The sequence below is a fragment of the Laccaria bicolor genome, genomic scaffold, assembly GCF_000143565.1.
Source record: "Laccaria bicolor S238N-H82 LACBIscaffold_8 genomic scaffold, whole genome shotgun sequence".
NCBI lineage: Eukaryota > Fungi > Basidiomycota > Agaricomycetes > Agaricales > Hydnangiaceae > Laccaria > Laccaria bicolor.
In genome coordinates, this window is record NW_001889879.1 from 1344105 (window position 1) to 1362991 (window position 18887).

Sequence of the window (18887 nt, forward strand, 5' to 3'; positions counted from 1 at the left end):
CCTTCTTAGTTATTTAATAAAATCTGACTGACACAAGAACAACGGGTTCTGCGTGAAAGCAACATGCGACACTTCCTCCTGCTCAACCGCGTTCTCCCAGCCACCCACAGCGTTCCCAGCGCCCCAATGTGGCGTCCCACCAGCAGCTCCGGTATATTCCTGCCCATACACTAATATTATATACGATATCACGTTCGTTCGCATCCCTTCCTTCCTTTCTTTCCTGATCAACTGACTCTTAACTCGATCGTCAGATTCTGTCCAGGAGGGACGTTCCCCCCCACCGGCAGCGCCCTCCATCCCAATGGAAACCTTAACAAATGCTTGGACGTTCAAGCCGCTGTGTATGCGAACGGAACCCCTGTTCAGATGTCCGTTCCGTCTCTTCTTTTAATTATGCCATCCCCCCTGACGTGAACACATTTTGTGCAGATACGACTGTAACGGCACCGGAGCGCAGAAATGGGTTCTCAGCAAGGGCAGCACGAAGATCCTAGTCGCGGGTACAAATTATTGTCTTGATGCTGGGTCTGGTACGTTGCTTTGTTGCCTTGAAGTAAATTGAATCTGATAAATGCGTGCGCGCGACTACTTAGCCCCCGCGAACGGCGTCGCCATGAAAATATGGCAGTGCTATGATAACCTTGCGGCTCAACAGTGGATGTATGGGAATGATAATAAGATTACTTTGGAGGGGAAAGGTTCGTTTCTCTTCTTCCTATTTTTTTGTTTTTGTTTTTGGAGGAGACACATATTCATTTTTTCGCGATGCATTCTAGGACAATGTCTGGACTTGGAAAGTGGGAACACGAAGAATGGGGGCAAGGTGCAGACTTGGCAGTGCAGCAATGGGAATAATAACCAGGTGTGGACGAAGTGAACGGCCGACTTCTTACTTGACGGCCATCCCCTGATTTTTTGTAAACCATACGTACCAGCTTGCGCGTAGACGTCTATGAAATTTTGACGCTGATACAAACGCTTTTCTTTGGCCCCTTCGATGCGAATGCCTGGAACTGTCGGAAGAAGCGTAAAATTAGATGTGCGTTACTGGCAAAGTCCGGCATTGGGACAGGCGCTTCCTTGATTGTCCCCTTCTGGCTATGATTCTTTGACTTGTACTACTAGTACCGGTACGTACGACTGCGGTTGTCTCGAGAGGGCCCCAAAAATTTCCCTTGCTACGGTAAGCGGTGCGCCAAGTCGATACGATTTTTTTCTCAGAATACTTATCTCAACTGACTGGCACGCGATGCGTTAGTCGCCGACTGGCCCTCTTCTCCCGAATAACCAGAGGCATCATCCGAGTCCAAGCGGAGGTCTTTATGTTCCGACTCCCGAGAACGGCTTTTGAGCGGGGTGTGAAGCTTGTGCTGCGCAAGGGCTGCGTGGTTGTACAGCTACCCTACCTCAGGCAAGGTTTTGCTCGGGAAGATGATGGCGGCCAGGGACATGGTTCTCCAAGGTCTGAGTAGGGGAATTCAAGTTGAACATTGCGCAAAGGTGTATATGTCGTGTTTGATCCATATTCGAGGCTTATGCTCTTGTTCTTTCAATGCTAGGTTCGGCGTTTTTCGGAAGGCTTTCGTGGTCCCTGCAGCATATATCACCAGAGTCATCAACAAACTAATCTCGTTCGAACGTTCAAACGTCCAAGGTTGCTCAACGCAGGACTCGGATGCAAAATTCGACTGTGATGACAAGTCTCCGTGGTAACGAATGTAACCTAATGCGGGTTGAATAAAAACAAACGGGATTCAGCAATATTTCGGTCATGACCTCGGCGTTGCATCGATACCCGTTCCACTGTGAGTTCCTCCGTCAGATATTAAGCTTTAAGTCTGACGTGCTCTTTTATGCAGGGCTTACAAACCGGAAAATCAGCGCTCACGTTGAGCGCCTAAAAATCACGCCCAACCCAGGATCGCAGTCAATCTTTCTTTCTAATCTGATCTACCACCATCTCGTCTGTGCTTCACCCCCGAGTCTTCTTCCTTGATACCCTAAAGCGCAGCAAAGCTATAAACGACGAAGAAAGCTTTAGAACCATTGGTAGAAGTGTCCTACAACTCTGGTGTGTTTCTCCTATCCTCCTACGGGCGCTCTCTCTCTGAGCAACTTAATCGCCATTTTAGGTTGTTGTAACAAAACTATCCGAGCGCTCTCAGGAATCATACCCAAGGCTACTTCAGTTGCGCATTTTCACTCCCTGCTGGGCGTGAGAGCACAGCTTTACCGGAATAGGAGTTCTGAGGATTAGAGCAGAACCGCTACATTAACGACGACGTGTGAGTCATCGTGTACAGTGCTATAATCAGTCAGCCAATAACTAGCGGACTATTCTCATCTCACTAGCCGTCGCTCTTTACTACTATCACAATGTCCGCACCATACGTCTACACACCCCATCCGTCCAACCTACCTACCCCCTACATGAACAGCTACGCCCAATATTCTCCATTCATTCCCGACGCGAATCTATACCCCCCTTCTCCGTACAGTAACCCCAGCTCTCTCCCTGCATCACCCAACCACGGCCCATCAGCCCTCCCAAACCCAAACCCAGTCCCCAGTCCTTTTCAAGTCAATTTTCCTAGTAACGACCCATTCGGCTCACCCGGTTCACCATGGAATGCTCCTTACCGTGCACGCCGCCCTTCCTGGCACGGTAATGTGGACAACGTGAACCCAGGCTGGCTATCAGCTCCTCCGATGGGTCACCAGCGAACCCGCTCATTCGGCGACCACGCCGGCTTCCCCGGGTTCAACCAACAACCACCCGTAGGCCAGGGCTCCTTCTGGCCCGCCGCCTCGCCTTCATCTCCCTACTACCCAGTCTACCCCTCCATCTCCTCCCCGCGCCTCCAAATCCATCCATACCTAAACGGCGAATCCCCACGCGGAGATCTGATGTTCGACCTCTCCCTAGCCACATTCGCCCCAATCCGATACTTGGGCCCAGGCCAATCCGCCTTGCTCTCCGCGGACGAGCTCAACCAACCCGCCACGCACCCGCCCATTAACCGTTTACAAATCATATGCGACCTCATCCCGCAGTGGCCCATTAACCTCGAATACAACGCCCCAACCAACGGGCTTCCGCCCCCTATTACGGTGTACGATGTCATGTTGGCCGTATGGCAGAACTTGCAAGTCGGGATCTCGCATGTTGATTGGGCAAAGTTGAGTATGGGGGAGGAGACGCAGGTGGCGAGGGCTTATACGAGGAGGTGTAGGACTGCTGCGACTCAGGAGATGATGCTTAGGGCGCAGGGGGTGAAGAAGGTTGATTTTTTGTTGGATAAGGTTCATTTCAAGGGGTTGTTGAGGATTGGGGACTCATATGAGCAGATGCGGTTGGTTGTTGCTTAGATGGAGGCTTGGCGGGAACATTCGACGTGTTTGTTATCTGTCATGTATATAGCTTGCTTCACGATTGTTTTTTGACGACTTGTAAAAGGACCTTTGATGTATACTTATACTATCTCCTGTTTTGCATTCAAAGAAAAGGCATGGAACAACGGGGCTTCCGGACTGAACCAATTTTCAACGTTCTGGAAAGTTAAGTCGGGCGGGCATGAGCAGGAAAGATAGTACAATATTTGTGACCGATAGCATAGAATAGCAAGGTAATCATACAATAGAGATTAGCATAGGTATAGCCCTGGTAAGGATATGTCGTGAATGTCGTGAGTGTCAGTACAATGTTATGGGATAATGATAGGAAACAGTCCGTGGTAGTAGCACAGTGAGATGAGAGTACAACAATGTCAGATGAGAGGATGAGAAATGAGAATGCATAGCTGGCTTTGGTATAGATGACGTGGTCATGAACCAGAAACTAATTCCGTGACACTAGAAAGCGCCGGTATACACTCCACAAGGAGTTCTTCAAGAGTGGAAAGCCACCTTGGGTTGTGGGGGTCCGGTGGAATGGCAATGTGCCGTAGTTCCCAAGACCTGAAATCGATCCGTCGTTGGCGCATGGCGCGGCAAAACATACGCTGTAGCAACGTGAGCAATCGGCATCAAAAGTGTTGAGTGTTACTACTCACCAGCTCCTCGGACTTGTATGACGACCTCTTCCTAGTTTGATCACGAAGGACATCGGTGAAGTACACGCTTAGAGACCGGAGACGGGGAAGTCGTGAGGCCAGCAAGAAAAGGAGTTCAGGGCTGAGGTATGACACGCGGAACTGAAGGTGCTTGAGAGTAAGCGCCTCTGGTTGAATGGATTCGAATGGCTCAAGGATGCACTCTACATCAGCAAAAGTAAGAATGCGATCGTTGAGGATGAGGGATTCGAGGGTAGGGCAATGTTTGGTGAGGAAGTCGGACAAAATGTGTAATGGCGCGCGTAAAGGTCTCAAAGCCAACTCCAGACTGCGAAGCTGCGGGAAGGGCACATGGACTGACAGCATGATTCTCTGGATCCAGTTGATACAATCGGGGTCGTACTTGCCAGTATGGACTGGGGTGCACCTGCTGGCGTTGAGGGAAAGACGCTGAAGTGTTTCTCGGTGCATCTCCAGAAAACTGGAGAAGCTGGCTGGGTTGGAGAGGTGTCCCCCATCGAAAGGGATAGAGAGCGACACCGAACAAAGTCGGGGGAATCTCTTGAGTAATTTGAACAACCGAGAGAGGTCAAGGTTCTCGGAAGAGCAAGTGGATAGGATTGAAAGCGATCGTAAAGAGTCCTTGGTGTTGTGAACGAATACGATGAATCCGTCCAGTGCAATGTGAATGTCCCTTTCTTGCAGCCCAGCCATATGAAACGTAACCTCCAGATTTTCAAGCCGAGGAAGATTCACCCGAACAAGCAAGGAAAGAAGCTCCGGGGGGAGTTTAATGGACAACGTCACCAAAGTGTGTGCCCAGTCACGCAGCACGGGTTGGAGGAAAGCATCGAAGAGTTGACGATGGTACCGTCGTTCCTCGTTCCATGTAATCTCATACTCCTCCACACGCTTCATCGCCCCAAGAGCACTCCTGACACGGTCAATATCCTTCCTCATACGCCTTTCCAACCGCCTCTCTGCCTGCTTCTTTAAATGATCAGGATCTAGCACCAGGCAAAATCGATTCCAGAGATTCTCCGTCCGGTTGCGGGGCTGAATGAGCCAAGGCTGAATCCGAACTCGGCTGACCCGTTCGGCAACGTAGTCCTCCCTGCCGTAAACCTGAGGTTAGCTTACATAGATTCTGAAGAAACAATGAGAGATAAACCGAAGATGAGCCCAAAGCCTCTTCATTTGCTTGTCCGATCGTTCAAAATTCACCGAGCTGTAGCGGGCCTTCATCCATGACTCGAAAAAGATGGGGTGGATGTCGTGAACCTTCCAGAGAGCGTATTCAGGTAGATACTGTGATATCTGTCGCAAGACGTCCCTGTCCAAGTCTTGCAACACCATATCGCCTGTTCACGTCGACAAATGGGGACAGTATGGGTGGAGGGAGAGATTGATGAGTGACTCGGCAGTGGGCACCTTGAGGCTCATCATACTGGTGGGAAGGTGAATAGCATCACGTGGTGCTGTATGACGGGTCCGAAGTTTTGATCACCGGATTGAGGAGGGTGGGTAGGGGATTGGAAGAGGACCGGGGAGAACGCTCAGGAAGGCCTGCGATTCATTGGCGTCTACTAGAGGCTGGAGGTAGGACGGAAGAGTCAAGACATCGCCATCAGGCAACACTTAGTACATTGACGTGCATTGACAATCAACGCCACTAGAGCGACGCCAAGAAACGAAATCTTCGAACCAACTTCGAACATTCAAAGAAATTATGGCCTGGCAAAAAAAAAAAATAGCAACCGGGACCATCTTGTCGCGATTTAAATGCACCCCGCTAGCTTGAAAAAACGAGATTAGAATGGCTGGTGGTCAAGAGAGTAGGAGTGCGAGACAGAACGTGACGTGCGGCCTTTATGTAAATTTTGAACGCGAGTCCAGGAAGATCAGTCACTGAGTCAGTGTAAAAGCGACCCCAGTGCAAAAAATATATCAGATATTCCGTCCAGTCGACATTCAAGCCACAGCGAGGTACTGCCAGAACATTAGAAACGACGTTTTGCTATTTCAGCATTATGGCACCTTAAGGGCTTTGTCGTAATCCATTTTATACACGCAGAGAGAAAAATATATTTACATAAAAAAGAGAGTCTCCTATAGTAATAGTAAGTACAGTGCATGATCCTCCTCCTCCTTCAAATACATAAATAAGTAGGTGCCGTCCACTCCAACCCTCCTAATCCCAATCCTCATCATCATCATCCTCATCATCATCACTATCCCCCAACCTCTTATTCCTCTCCAAAAGCGCAGCAGCAAGCGCACTCGTCAAATCCCCTCCCCCACTACCACTCCCCGTAGTCCCCGTAGCCGTAGTAGTCCCCGTATCCTGCGGCTCAAGCGGTGCAATCCTACTTGGTACCGCTCTCCCACCACCACCAGCAGAAGGAGGGCCAGCATTAGCATTAGCATTAGGATCAGCCTTCTTAAGCTGATGTATCCCCGCGCCTTTAATAGACGCTAACAAATCCCCTCGACCAGGCTGTGCAGGGGGGAGAGAAGCCAACGTAGGCGGTGGAACGCTCGTATCGCCATTAGCCAATGGGATCGGCGCACCACCTCCCATCGGAGGCGGCGGAGGAGGAGGCGGCGGCGGTGGTGGTGGACCATCTGAAGTAGTAGGTGACTCAGAGGAAGGAGTCGCACTGCGAGGTGGAAGATGGGAGGGCGGACGCGCAGGCGGGGGAGGACCACGTGCAGGGACGGCTGGGCGTGCGGGGGGCGGTACGGCTGGACGTGCTGGGGGAGGTACTGCTGGTTTTGTAGGGGATGGTAGGGCGGGACGTGCAGGGGGCGGAGGGGGCCCGTTGGTGAGTCCGCCTGAAGGCCTGGCAGGGGGAGGTGGTGGCGTGTTGTTGGCTTGTGTTTGTGGGGGCGCTGGGCGGCGTGGTGGTGGTGGTGGCTGTATCGGGGCTGTAGCTGGAGGAGGCTCTCTGGCAGCTGGTGGTTTTCTGGGAGGAGGCTCTCTGGCAGGTGGTGGTTTTCTGGCGGGTGGTGATTCCGTGCGGTCTGGGAGTGTCGGTGGCTTCTGTGCAGGACGTACAGGTGGCGGTGGGGGCCGTTGCTGTTTCGGAGAAAGAGGCGAAGAGGAGACGCTCCCATTCGCACCATGTGATCCCTGATGCTTTCTCGGGGCTGGAGGTGGGGGCGGCTTCGTCTTCTTTGGCGCGGGCTTGCTCTGTTCGTGTTCTCGGACAAAGTTCTTTATGAATTCCATGTTTTCTTCGATAATCGCTTTGTCTACACCAGAATTCTCGAGGTTGCCAAGGAACGTGGTCCAGGAGGGGTCGACGCCCTTGGATGTGAACCCTGCTTCTGCGTCATACCCCATGTGCGCTATGTGTTTGAATGACCCAGCTTGTGGGCCTGATATCATGGATTTATCAACCCTGCCGCCTTTTGAGATTGACAGTTTCTTGGGCTTGCTTGTGTTTTTTTTCGCTGGGATGAGATTGTCAATCTTCAGCGTTGAGGCTCTTTTGAGAAGAAGGGATGCTAACGTACCCTTAGCATCCTTCTTCATCATGACTTTTTTGTAAAATATCTTTGCCTCATGTTCCTCCGCAAAAACGAACCCAATCATACATTTCTGAGGGGGCACCAGTCAGTCGGGAAAGAGATAGGAGAAGGAATGATTGCAACTCACATCGCCCGCAAAGGAATGAAAGAAGCCCCGATCTTGGCTATATTCCAGCCCCTCATAAAGCTCATGTTCCCAAATCACGCCCCTGGTCCCATCCAAGTCTACCAGCCGGAAATACAAGATGTTCTTATGTGTGTCCCTTGCAAAGACGAGTCCGCCCTGCAGGCCTGCATACGACCATTTGTCAGGTTGTGGATAGGCGTAGTAGATGCGCGAGAGGGCGGCAAAGATGATTTTGTTGGACGATATGGGGACTGCAGCTTTGACCTTGGACTTGTCGTCGGCGTCGAGGGTCGACGTTGCAGGCATGATATGGAGCGGGAGAGGTTTGTTAGACTTTACAGGTGAACTGGGCGGGTAAGAAGGGAAACAGAGAAAACCGAGTCAGAATGGGATATAAGCTAAGGCGCCGTTGTCAAACACAGGTGGCCGCAGCGGTCAAGCACAATGGCAAGTATTTTATTTTGTTTGTCATGGCTGTCAGTGGCTGTCCTGCGACATCATCGGTCACGCCGCCCACCGTCAACAAGTTTCTACCCATCTATCGCCAGATTCGATGGCTAGGTCAACTCGAATGATCACTGAAATATGGCTCATAAGGTAACAAGTAGGGCCATTTACCGTCGGAGGATTAGCCTCATGAATCATCCACCACTGCGGCTGCAACCGACCAACAATGGTAATGGCCGTCGATCGACATCAATGATGGAGCCCTGCGGAACTTGGACGCAAATTATTGGCTTGGCCCGCTACCTCCATTGGAGCCGTCGAGCATCTAGGATTGCCTGATGACTTCTGAACAGGGAAGTTTTACGACTGAGTGTTCTATAAGTGCTAGGGTACATCGACGCCCAGCCAAACTTGCATGTATTTTCTCTTCCAACGTACAGTCATCCACCTGCTAATGATACACCCAAAATGAGAAATTAACTTCAACAAATTTGAGCACAACATTTCTCTACAAAAACTACATGAAGATCTCAGATAAATGCCCTTCTATGACCATACCAAATTTCAGAATATTCAAAGAATATTTGACCCACACTTCACAGAGAAAAACTAAGATTATGGGTGTATCATTGAGTGGTTTGACTGTATTTGGCTATTTCTGAAAAACAGTCCATTTTGTATGCTCCACAGCTTTGCCAATTCTGCCTCAAATGTATCCAAATTATGTACGGTGGTAGATATGAGTTTACACTACTTGTTACAACTTGTTTTGTAAAAATCGGCCTAGTATTGAGCGAGATATTTGCTAGTCAAAAGTGTATCAAATGGGGGTGGTGTATCATTAAGGGGTGGATGACTGTACATACTTTTGAAAATTGAAGCTATCTCGCTGGACGTTGCGCTAGCCCGTTTGGAACGATGCTCAGCATTGTTATCCGCAAGCCCGAATTTAGGGTTAGGTGTTAAAAAGTTTTATCTCTCCATCGTTTCTTATCTGCCCGCCATGGCCAGCAACAAGGTAGTCGGCATTCTCGGTGCGCGCAGTCCTCTACACATAATACCCATCCAACCTACTATTTTTCAATTCAACAGGAGGCGGCCAGCTGGGGCGCATGCTAGCAGCCTCTGCATCACTACTCAACATCCCCGTCATCATCCTCGACGGTGGGCCCAACACACCCGCAAAGCAGATCCTTGCATCCCCCTATCATACCCACATCGACGGCTCATTCTCAGATCCCATAAAAATCAAAGAGTTGGCGGCGAAAGTCGATGTATTAACGGTGGAGATTGAACATGTCGACGTGAATGCCCTCGATGAGGTCGAATCGACATTTAAGAATGTGCAGATCCATCCAGCCCCCGGGACTATTAGGATTATACAGGACAAGTATAGTCAAAAGGAACATCTGGCACGAAATAACCTACCCGTGTCCGATTTCATATCTGTCGAGTCGAGCGTGGAAGGTATCAGCAGCGCCGCAGCCACCCTCGGTCTCCCACTAATGCTGAAAAGCCGTACCCTGGCATACGACGGCCGAGGAAACTACGTCCTGCGCGACCTGGCGCAATCCCACGACGCGCTGGCCGCTCTGGGGGGCCGACCCTTGTACGCGGAAAAATGGGTTCCATTCACCCAGGAGATTGCGGTTATGGTGGTACGCACCACCACGGGTGAAGTAAGCTCGTACCCCGTGGTGGAGACGGTGCATAAAGACAATATATGTCACCTCGTTTTCGCCCCACTACGCACGCGCGATCCAGGGCTTATAAAACGTGCACAAGGTATCGCAGAGGCGGCGGTACAATCGCTCTCAGGAGCCGGCGTTTTTGGTGTGGAAATGTTCCTTATGGAAAATGGTACTTGTTTTCTTGAGTCCTCTTCCCAATTTTCAATAAGTTGATCCACGTTAGGCACGGTATACATCAACGAAATCGCCCCCAGACCACACAACTCAGGACACTACACCATCGAAGCCTGCGAGACCTCCCAATACGAGAACCACCTCCGCGCAATCCTCTCCCTCCCCCTCGGCTCAACCGCCCTAAAAGTCCCCTCAGCAGCAATGCTCAACCTCATCGGCGCCTCCACCTCCCTCTCCGAAATCCAACAAACCACCTCAGTAGCCCTCTCCCTCCCCGGAACGTCCGTCCATCTATACGGCAAATCCGAATGCAGGAAAGGCAGAAAAATGGGACACATAACAATAACAGCACCAAATGACGCTGAGCTCCGCGCGCGACTCCGTCCACTCCTCGAGTCTCTACCAAACTCAACTGCAGACGAAGTGGCGCTCTACGCGCCGCTCCCACCCACCGCGGGCTCAGGGTTCCCCTCCCCCTCTCCCCTTGTGGGTATAATAATGGGTTCAGACTCCGACCTCCCCGTGATGCTCCCTGCTGCCCGTATCCTGGATGCATTCTCCATCCCTTATGAGCTGACCATCGTCTCTGCGCACCGGACTCCTGATAGGCTGGTAGAGTACGCTAGGTCCGCGGCGGGGAGGGGTGTGAGGGTTATCGTGGCTGGGGCGGGGGGCGCGGCTCATTTGCCGGGAATGGTGGCTGCTATTACCCCCCTTCCAGTGGTTGGTGTGCCGGTTAAAGGGAGTACGTTGGATGGTGTTGATTCGCTTTATAGTATTGTTCAGATGCCTGTATGTGTTTTTTTCTTTCTTTCTTTTCCATCCCCCCTCTCCTCTCCTCTTCCCCCTGATCGTTCTTTTCATCGCCTGTATTAATAACCCGTCTTCTTTTTTTAATAGCGCGGCATACCAGTAGCAACCGTAGCAATCAACAACAGCACAAACGCAGGGCTCTTAGCCGTCCGCATCCTATCCGCCGGGATGCCGGAGTTGATTGGGAAGATGGCTGAGTACATGAGGAAGATGGAGGGCGAGGTTTTGGACAAGGTGGGGAGGTTGGAGGAGGTGGGGTGGGAGAAGTATCAAGTTGGGGGAAAATAGCCGGGAGAACTTGAAGGGGAATTAAATATTGCTTTAGCTTCTGTACAACATTGGAGGTACTACACACAGGATCGTAAAAAAAAAAGACTTATTATACAATTACTGCACCGGGAAAATAGGCTTGTGATGTGATTCCCTGAATTAACGCCAACGCCTCCGTATGGTGGTTGGACTAGTATACTATTAGGAGTTTTATTTCACGAGCTTACTAGGCTCTTCAAACTTAGATGAGTGTGTGCCGACATCCGATTCCAAACATCTCCAAAATTCATCATTTACGTACTTGAAATTCCCTTGGAGAAAATATGGGAAAGTCGCTTGTAAGTCGGTTTTGTTCTGATGATCATATTTCCTTTGGAGGAAGTCCCGGACAACAAGTCCCGGACCCCAAGAACTTCACTCTGCTAACCTTCCTACCAGTCGCGAGTTGCTGGGACATTCTCAATTCTAGTGGTTCACAGGCTGCAAACGCCACATGAGGAGACCCTGGATCTGAAGACTGAAACCGGTCGAAAGACTAGACGGCCAAGCCCTTGCTGAAGACTATGCATCGGCATCTTGAAGTTCGGATTAGAGGGTTAGATGGTCAAGGACATGTAAAAGCGCTAGCGTGTGATTCAACTTGAAGCCAAACTTCATGCCACGGTTGAGAGCATTTAATTTGGTAAAGGCCCGGAACAGAACGCAGTGGCGAGAAGCCATGAGAGGCGCTGAACGAAGGATTTTTGTGTTTGAGTAGTAACCGTAGAATAACATCGCTTCTGCAGAGCCTTTCCAAGGCCTGCCTGGAACCCAAACCCTCTACTCTACATATGGGCGCTCCCGCAATCTGCACTATGTCGTTTGCATGGTAACAATCACCCAAACACAAATTTCCATGATCCATCTACCAAGTGACCAGCTTGGGCCTTAACAAGATTATTTTTGTATCGCGATCTGTAGCGCCAAGGAGTTAGTGTAGTTACCCCTGAGGTACGCCGTTAAATTCTCGTACCGGGTGCTAAATAGAAAAGAGACAATTGATAGAGTTCGCAACTTCTCAGTTGATGACGACGCTATACGCGGATCTAACGAATTGACCCTTTGAGCAAGACTAACTCGGAGAAAGAACAAATGGATAGACGCACGTTCTGAAAGTAGCTGTCCCGGAGGTTGCTTCAGTGCCCGCCTGAAGCGTCGTTAAGTACTCTGAAGAGCTAATACTTCCACTGCCCGTCAGATACTATCACAAAAATAAATCAGTCTCTTTCAGAAGTAGGGAATTCTGACATCGTCAACCTTGATAAAGACGTTGAGATCACCACCGAACTTCGTAATAATGGTGCCGTTGGACGGAAGGAAGGAATACACATTGTTATAGCCGTTCGTGCCAACATACAGGTTCCTTGCAGGAGAGGTCGTCAGAAAATGCAAGGACAATCACGAGTGTCTTGGGCATACCAGGTATATCCAGCAAGGGGGATACTGTTCGCAAAGGCTACAGCGTTTCCAGAGGCGCTGTACGAGTAGGATATAGGACCTGAACTGAAATTCGCGAGCCAGATCATAATTTCATTATGATTGCTCCCTCCTGGAGTCGCTGAAGTGAAAAGATCAAAAGCGACATCCGCAACGACGCTTCCCGACGTGCTTTGCGACCACTTCCACGTAGTCTACAGCGAATTCAAATTAAGCATTCGCAATAGAACGGCCATTTTTAAAAAAAACTCACAGGAATACTGGAGATAGTTTGAAGCGGCTTATTCAACCCATTGTTGAGTTGGATATTCGTATAACTCTTGACGTTATAACCACCAGCCCATTTCCACGGGTTCTTCCACGCGATGGTGGTTCCGTCGAAGGACGTAATGGCAGCGCAGCTTGATCCAGAGCTGGCATCTGATTTACCCCACTGGTCGAGACCCAGGACGTACTGGCCTGCAGTGACGCTGTCGTAATCGCCTGTGGGAGTGTTTTAATAATAAATACACGGGTGAGAGAAATGGCGAAAGGGATGGTTACCACAGTGGGAAGAAGTGTCGAGCGCGCCGGCGTGCACGTGGGTGCTTGAGCAGAGGAGGAGGAAGGCGGAAAGGAGTGTGGTCTTGAAGGAGTGCATAGTTTGAAAGAGAGGAAATTATCCAGCAGAGAAGAGTCTTGTGCACAACTCAATGCTGCCTGGTGCTATTTATTGGTTTCGAGATCCACTCATTGCGGGATATCGACCGGATAGAGCAAAGAACCATATGGCAACATCTGATACCGAGCCGTCGCCCCTGTTTCGCACAGAGGGCGCGATTTGCAAAGGTTACGATGACTGCGGGAAGATGATTTCCTCGCCTGGAAGTTGGAAGCGATATCTGCTCATTTTCGTCGTCAGGCAGGTAAGCCCAAGCTGAGAGCCGACAAGTATCCGAAAGGGATGGTGTGAAGGTACATCGATTCTTGGTTATTTGAATGGAAGACCTTGACGACCTTGCGTAGGGCCAACAGGGATATATAGATTGTCGTAAGGAGAATACCACCCGAATCCAAGTACAGGGACGAGATGGAACATGCCAGTGCGATATGTAACCGCCCACCCGAGATACCGACCGCATACCAGCCAAAGCACCGGAGTACAACCGAGGGCATGAAGGACACTTTGAATGTGTTGTGAGCGGACAAAGTTGGGAGATGGTGGAAGACTGAAGTATGGCAGTAACAGTTTTTTCGTGCAGGTGTTGTGGCATCGAGTTATCCAGGACAACTGAACTTTCCCCGCTACGAAAAACATGGAGCGCTGGTTCGGGAGAAGAAGAGATGCACGAGAAGACCTCAGAGGAGGAAGAGGGTTGTCCACTTGCCACGGACTCAGACGGATAAGCAGCCGGGGCCAGGTAGAGCATACTAGCATTGTCTCGGCACCACGTTGCGTATCGAGCGAAGGATTGGCGTGAGTTGCGAATAGTGGTTGGATTCGAGTCATGAGGAAAAAGTTAGAAAAACCGTGCCACTGCGAGTAGTGGAAAGAGAAAAATATTCGGAGGGGATGTCGTACGGAGTGCCCGCTGGCTGGATTGAACAACCGACCTCACCATTACGAGTGGCGCGCTCTACGACTGAGCTAAGCGGGCGATGAAAAACATTATACCATTGCTTATTCGTGCGTAAACCAGTGTCGCATGATGCCTCCGACTTCAATTTGTAGGCTAAGGTGGAATTTAAGGTGAGTAGTACACGTAGCATTCGATCACAGCCATCCTTGTCGAGTCGTGATGACTCATGATCAATAAGTTGTATACATTACAGGGCAAACACTCTTGGCTCTCGTGGCTTGACCTGGTATCCGATCGCCCAGATGTTCTCCAGTTTCGTGTCTGCCCTCCTCGGTACTTCAAGAGTATGAGGCAACAATACGCATGAGTTTGACATATGGACTCCATCTGGTGATTTCAAGTTCGTTATCTCCCCGTCAACAATTGGTCCAGAATGCGCCATTAACACAAAGAGCGCGTGAGGATTGTCGTTAAGCCGAGGCCCGACTCGATATCACCAATTTCGATGTGACCTAAGTTTGCTGAGCGACACGCCTCGTTTATTCAAAAGCTGTCCTCTACATCTGGATTACTCACTCGCCCTACTGCTTCTCCCCTATGAACTTGGAACCTCGTCTCTGGTTTCCAAGTAGAGATATGCTCTTTGACAGATTTACTTCTGGGCCGTGTAGCGGAGGGGTGTAATTTGCTCTCGACTTTTTGGTTACTGGCGCTTGATGTTTCTTTTACAGGTTCGTATGATGCTGATTCTTTGCTTTCCTGTGGACAATGTCAGCCAATACTTAGTCAAGAAGTCTGGTGGCACGCTATACGAACGACATTCCCCGAAGTTCGTGTCGAATCTGCCTCGTACCGGTTGCCTTCCTTTCCATAACATAGGACGTCTGGGACCTGAACGATAGATGCATGAAGTCTGTTGCTGATTTCCTGTTTTTGCAACCTCGTTTCTTTACGTTAGTTGAGTGTGCGCTGCAACTCACTGCTCCTGTATGACTTAGATTCGCCAAATTCCTTCCCCTAGTATCATGATGGTCATTAGCTTGATGCGACATGATTTCTTGTTTCCTCTTCGAAATTTGGAGGAAGTTATGATGTTTCACGTCTATTTTTAGGTCAACCCAGTGAGACTTCGGGATTCATAGCTATTTATAGAATCACACAGATCACGTGCCTTGCACCTGTTGGAGGGCGTTGAATCGACTGGGAGTAGTGTTGCCGTCGAATCGAAGTGACTTCGAGGTGAGTTCGATTCGATTCGAAAATCACACCACTTCGATGCACTTCGAGCTACCGAAGTGAGTCGAAGTCCTTTCGTGATGGCCATCAAAAATCGCCAGAAATGGAAGTTTTCCGCACGTGAGGCGAGTTTATCATTGTCGCGTCCTCCGTCGCGTCTTCAGTCCCACCTCTTTCTTGAACTGTGGGGCTCGATGACTCTTTTATATTGATGTCAACGTGCGCCGCTCCCTCGTCACTCCATTGTTGTCAACGCCGACCGCCGCAGAAGTAATCTCAACACCAATTCCGCGTGAAATGAGTCATGACAGTGAAAGAAAAACAAGCAGAGGAACGTGAAGATTAGAGCATTGCGCTGCGTGATGAACTCGAGAAGAATGAAGGCAAAATGTTCGAGACTTCAATTCAAAACATGGTTTTGACTGTTCCCTCTAATAAAATGCAACTTGAGTATCTAAAGATGGATGAATTTTGTGGTTTCACCACGGAACTCTGAAGATGACAGTACAGATGTTTAAAACTTTCTATTGTATCACGGTCTAAAGCTTAGATACTCTACTAGTACTACACTATCTTGGTGCGAGAGGCTTGACAATTGCTGATGATTTGATTGGCTGATCAATATCCGGCGACAACCAACTTCGATTCGATTCGATTCGACATCACGAAGTGGGGCGAAGTCAACACATTTCACCACTTCGATTCGATTCGATTCGCTTCGCGGCAACACTAACTGGGAGAGAATATTCTCATGAGAATAATCACCTGATGACCCGCAATTGGCCGGTTGTGGCTGGGTTGTGGAAGTTGTTGTTCAATACTAGTAAACAAACTCAGCAAAAACATAGTTCACCCCCTGTACCACAGGGGAAAAAGCTAGAAACTGTCAAAAATGTATTTTACGCAACTAAGCATCGTTTTAAGTCAATCTACATTAAATTTACAAATGGCGGTGTCCTGAGGAACAGAAAAATGCGAAATTTCGGAGGGGAACCTTGATCAATGATTCAAGGTGTCACTTTCTGTGAGATGGAAGGGTTATAATCTGAGGCAGGTGTTACAGACAGATAATGTTAATTCTAGGTAGTTGAGGACTGGGCAGCTGGCCATTGTCGAATTGGATGGTCAGCCGCGTCGATCGACATCTTCCGGAATAACTGAAAAGCACACTCATAACACAAAATAAAGATCCTCCCATCCTTATCCGAAAGAATAACCACTCCCTGAATTTTCCTTCTTCCCCTTCCCCACTTGCCCAACTCACCCTCAAATCCCTCTTACACTCCCACCAACATACTCAATCCAAACGGCATGTCCAAAATCAACAGCCACCAACGGTCTAGGCCGATCAGGCGTCCCTCTATCCTTGTAGTCTTCTTCAAAGATCGCGTTGAACACCTGACGTACCAGAGGTGCATCAGTCCGTCGTCTTGCTCTATTTGCGTGGGGGTGCTCAATGATGTGGTGGATGTAGATGTGGATGTGGTGGGGGGCTGAGGTTGAGATCCGGAAGAGGAGGAAGAGAAAGGGCGAAGAGGAGGAGGGGTCACGCAGTTCACCCCAAGCCCAGAAGCAGTCCTGTACGAATTGTAGTTATCGTGATTGACCGGCACCCGAAAAGAATGTTGTGTGAGCACGAAGTGCAGACGATGGCTCACTTGGTCGTGTTCCGCCAATAAGATGACTGTGGACCTTACACGTGGGATGTTCAGTAGGCTGGGCCACCATTGTCGGACAAAGTACGCACTTTCGGAATACGAGGGTGGGAGGGGGAATGGGTTGTTGTTAGTGACAAGGTAGTGTGTATGTAGTGTGGGTTGTTTGGCATTGGAGCCTTCGGGTAAGGTAGGCGGGAACTATATGGCAGGATTTGAATTCATGATTGATCCAATTGCTTCTCAAGACTATTTTGGGACCACTACCATTAGGTAATCTCCACTCTCCAGAACCTGACGATGCTTGAAATATAGCACAGATGTGATACAAAAATGCAAGTAGAGTGGATCACAAGAAATAACATGGAAAGGATTGTAAAAAGAGTGGAATTAGAGGGCGACAGTCTTTGAAAACGAGGGACAGCGCCCTCAGTCAATGAATCAAACATGTACACACAAAGCCTCGGCGCTACGACAGCACTTGCAGCGTTGGCGTAGGTTCCACACGTAGATACAAGGTAGAGATATATGGCTGATTAGTTTCCTTCAACTTCGACATTCTTGGATGTATAGAATTTTCCAGATCCTTCTCAGAAAATAAAAACCAAAATAGACCATATTTGTGACTCCTGGTCAACTGCCAGTGAATGGGCAAGTGAATGGGAGTACAAGATTCGGTCCGCTGGAGATCAGAAAAATCAGCTGAACTCGCATGGTTGAGGGCCTTATATTATTATATCCGACACAGAACAGTACCAGAATATATGTATTTATGATATTTAGTAGGCTTTGGTCTTTGGAGGCTGGCACCCTGTAAATAAAAACAATGCTTCTATATTGACATTTTTTTTTCTGGATTTTTATGTTCCAAGCTGTCTGCCATTGGTAGCATCCACCTTGCGTCCACCGTAAAAAAAAAGACTACTGAAGAAATCTTCATTGACTTGTTTTTATGCTAAGTCGTTGCTTTTGTCGCAGAGCATAGCCTTCGGATTCTATTACCAAACATGATAAAATTTAAAGGAGCATACATAGTTTCCATAGCATATTAGCGTGTAAGTATGAGACTGTCCAATTAAGTATTATCATTATTAGTTTGGAGGTTCACCTGCAAGTTTACTTATCCATACTACTAAAAACCATTTTTACTGTCTTTGAACAGCCTTGGTGGTTGAAATATTATCGAATCCTGAGCAAGAGAAATAAGATTCGGCAGATCCCAGCAGCGGAAATTGAATTCTCATTGGTGAAATGCGTGCGTCGGAAATCAAAATTCTGCCATATAGTTCCCGCCAACGCTATTCGGGGTAAGCCGTGGTTCTCAGATTCTCGTGGCCCCAGCAGGTTCAACGTTCTGACCTGTTGCAACGCATTGTCTACGAAAAGTTGCTTACAATTAGGGCAGACTACTGGTGTTTGTAGTTGCTATTACATAATAGCTATGCTTATGTGATAGCTATGCTTATGTGATAGCTATGCTTATGTGATAGCAAGTGGCTGTGTAATCTCTGGCTTGCTCATATACTTTTGCCCTCTCTGCGGCCTTCCACCACATTTTTATATCATGTAAAATAGAAGATACATTGAGATTATTGTGCAAATACAAGCTATTACAAAATTTCTATGTATTTTACTGTTCAATTTTCAACTACATCACAATATAACTGTTGGGATAAGAAATTCAACAGGGAAAGAATGTGATTGTCAATTTGACATTTGGATAATTGATCAGCTTTGAATATTAGCTGAAAAAATGTGAGATGAAGTGCCACAGTCATTTGAAATCAGAGGATGGGTAAATCATTCAATGTATGCCTAAACAAAAGAGGTTTCTGGGGTTCTTCCCATTC

General features: G+C 48.8%; 7 protein-coding genes across 7 annotated transcripts; 3 read left to right on the forward strand and 4 right to left on the reverse strand.

Moving 5' to 3' along the window:
• Positions 1-74: 74 nt before the first annotated feature.
• LACBIDRAFT_248441 (carbohydrate-binding module family 13 protein) lies at positions 75-880 on the forward strand (the record flags this gene model as incomplete). Its single annotated transcript, XM_001879291.1, has 5 exons — positions 75-90; positions 269-371; positions 433-533; positions 597-701; positions 780-880. Coding segments are annotated over 5 exons (426 nt in total), but the record flags the coding sequence as incomplete, so codon positions are not given.
• Positions 881-1975: 1095 nt separating this feature from the next.
• Positions 1976-3455, forward strand: LACBIDRAFT_293768 (uncharacterized protein). Its single transcript, XM_001879292.1, has 3 exons — positions 1976-2074; positions 2136-2288; positions 2356-3455. Exon 3 carries the CDS (start codon positions 2380-2382, stop codon positions 3370-3372), a length of 993 nt encoding a protein of 330 aa, XP_001879327.1. The 5' UTR covers positions 1976-2074; positions 2136-2288; positions 2356-2379; the 3' UTR covers positions 3373-3455.
• A 372-nt stretch (positions 3456-3827) lies between these two features.
• Positions 3828-5411, reverse strand: LACBIDRAFT_318303 (uncharacterized protein; the record flags this gene model as incomplete). Its single annotated transcript, XM_001879531.1, has 3 exons — positions 3828-4004; positions 4056-5169; positions 5227-5411. 3 exons carry the CDS (start codon positions 5409-5411, stop codon positions 3828-3830), a joined length of 1476 nt encoding a protein of 491 aa, XP_001879566.1.
• An 835-nt stretch (positions 5412-6246) lies between these two features.
• LACBIDRAFT_325848 (actin regulatory protein) lies at positions 6247-8022 on the reverse strand (the record flags this gene model as incomplete). The annotated part of the gene is made up of 5 exons (XM_001879532.1): positions 6247-6552; positions 6627-7079; positions 7267-7511; positions 7575-7659; positions 7717-8022. The coding sequence occupies 5 exons, from the start codon at positions 8020-8022 to the stop codon at positions 6247-6249; spliced, it is 1395 nt and encodes a 464-aa protein (XP_001879567.1).
• A 1144-nt stretch (positions 8023-9166) lies between these two features.
• On the forward strand, positions 9167-11129 carry LACBIDRAFT_318305 (uncharacterized protein; the record flags this gene model as incomplete). The annotated part of the gene is made up of 4 exons (XM_001879293.1): positions 9167-9197; positions 9256-10023; positions 10078-10820; positions 10929-11129. 4 exons carry the CDS (start codon positions 9167-9169, stop codon positions 11127-11129), a joined length of 1743 nt encoding a protein of 580 aa, XP_001879328.1.
• Positions 11130-12168: 1039 nt separating this feature from the next.
• On the reverse strand, positions 12169-13227 carry LACBIDRAFT_385634 (glycoside hydrolase family 12 protein; the record flags this gene model as incomplete). The annotated part of the gene is made up of 6 exons (XM_001879533.1): positions 12169-12196; positions 12257-12351; positions 12408-12513; positions 12570-12781; positions 12841-13070; positions 13131-13227. 6 exons carry the CDS (start codon positions 13225-13227, stop codon positions 12169-12171), a joined length of 768 nt encoding a protein of 255 aa, XP_001879568.1.
• A 3432-nt stretch (positions 13228-16659) lies between these two features.
• On the reverse strand, positions 16660-17307 carry LACBIDRAFT_318307 (uncharacterized protein; the record flags this gene model as incomplete). The annotated part of the gene is made up of 2 exons (XM_001879534.1): positions 16660-17238; positions 17305-17307. The coding sequence occupies 2 exons, from the start codon at positions 17305-17307 to the stop codon at positions 16660-16662; spliced, it is 582 nt and encodes a 193-aa protein (XP_001879569.1).
• Positions 17308-18887: the final 1580 nt, after the last annotated feature.

Excerpts from the sequence above, each read along its gene's own strand:
- LACBIDRAFT_293768 (XM_001879292.1), top strand. The coding sequence starts at position 2,380 with ATGTCCGCACCATACGTCTACACACCCCATCCGTCCAACCTACCTACC.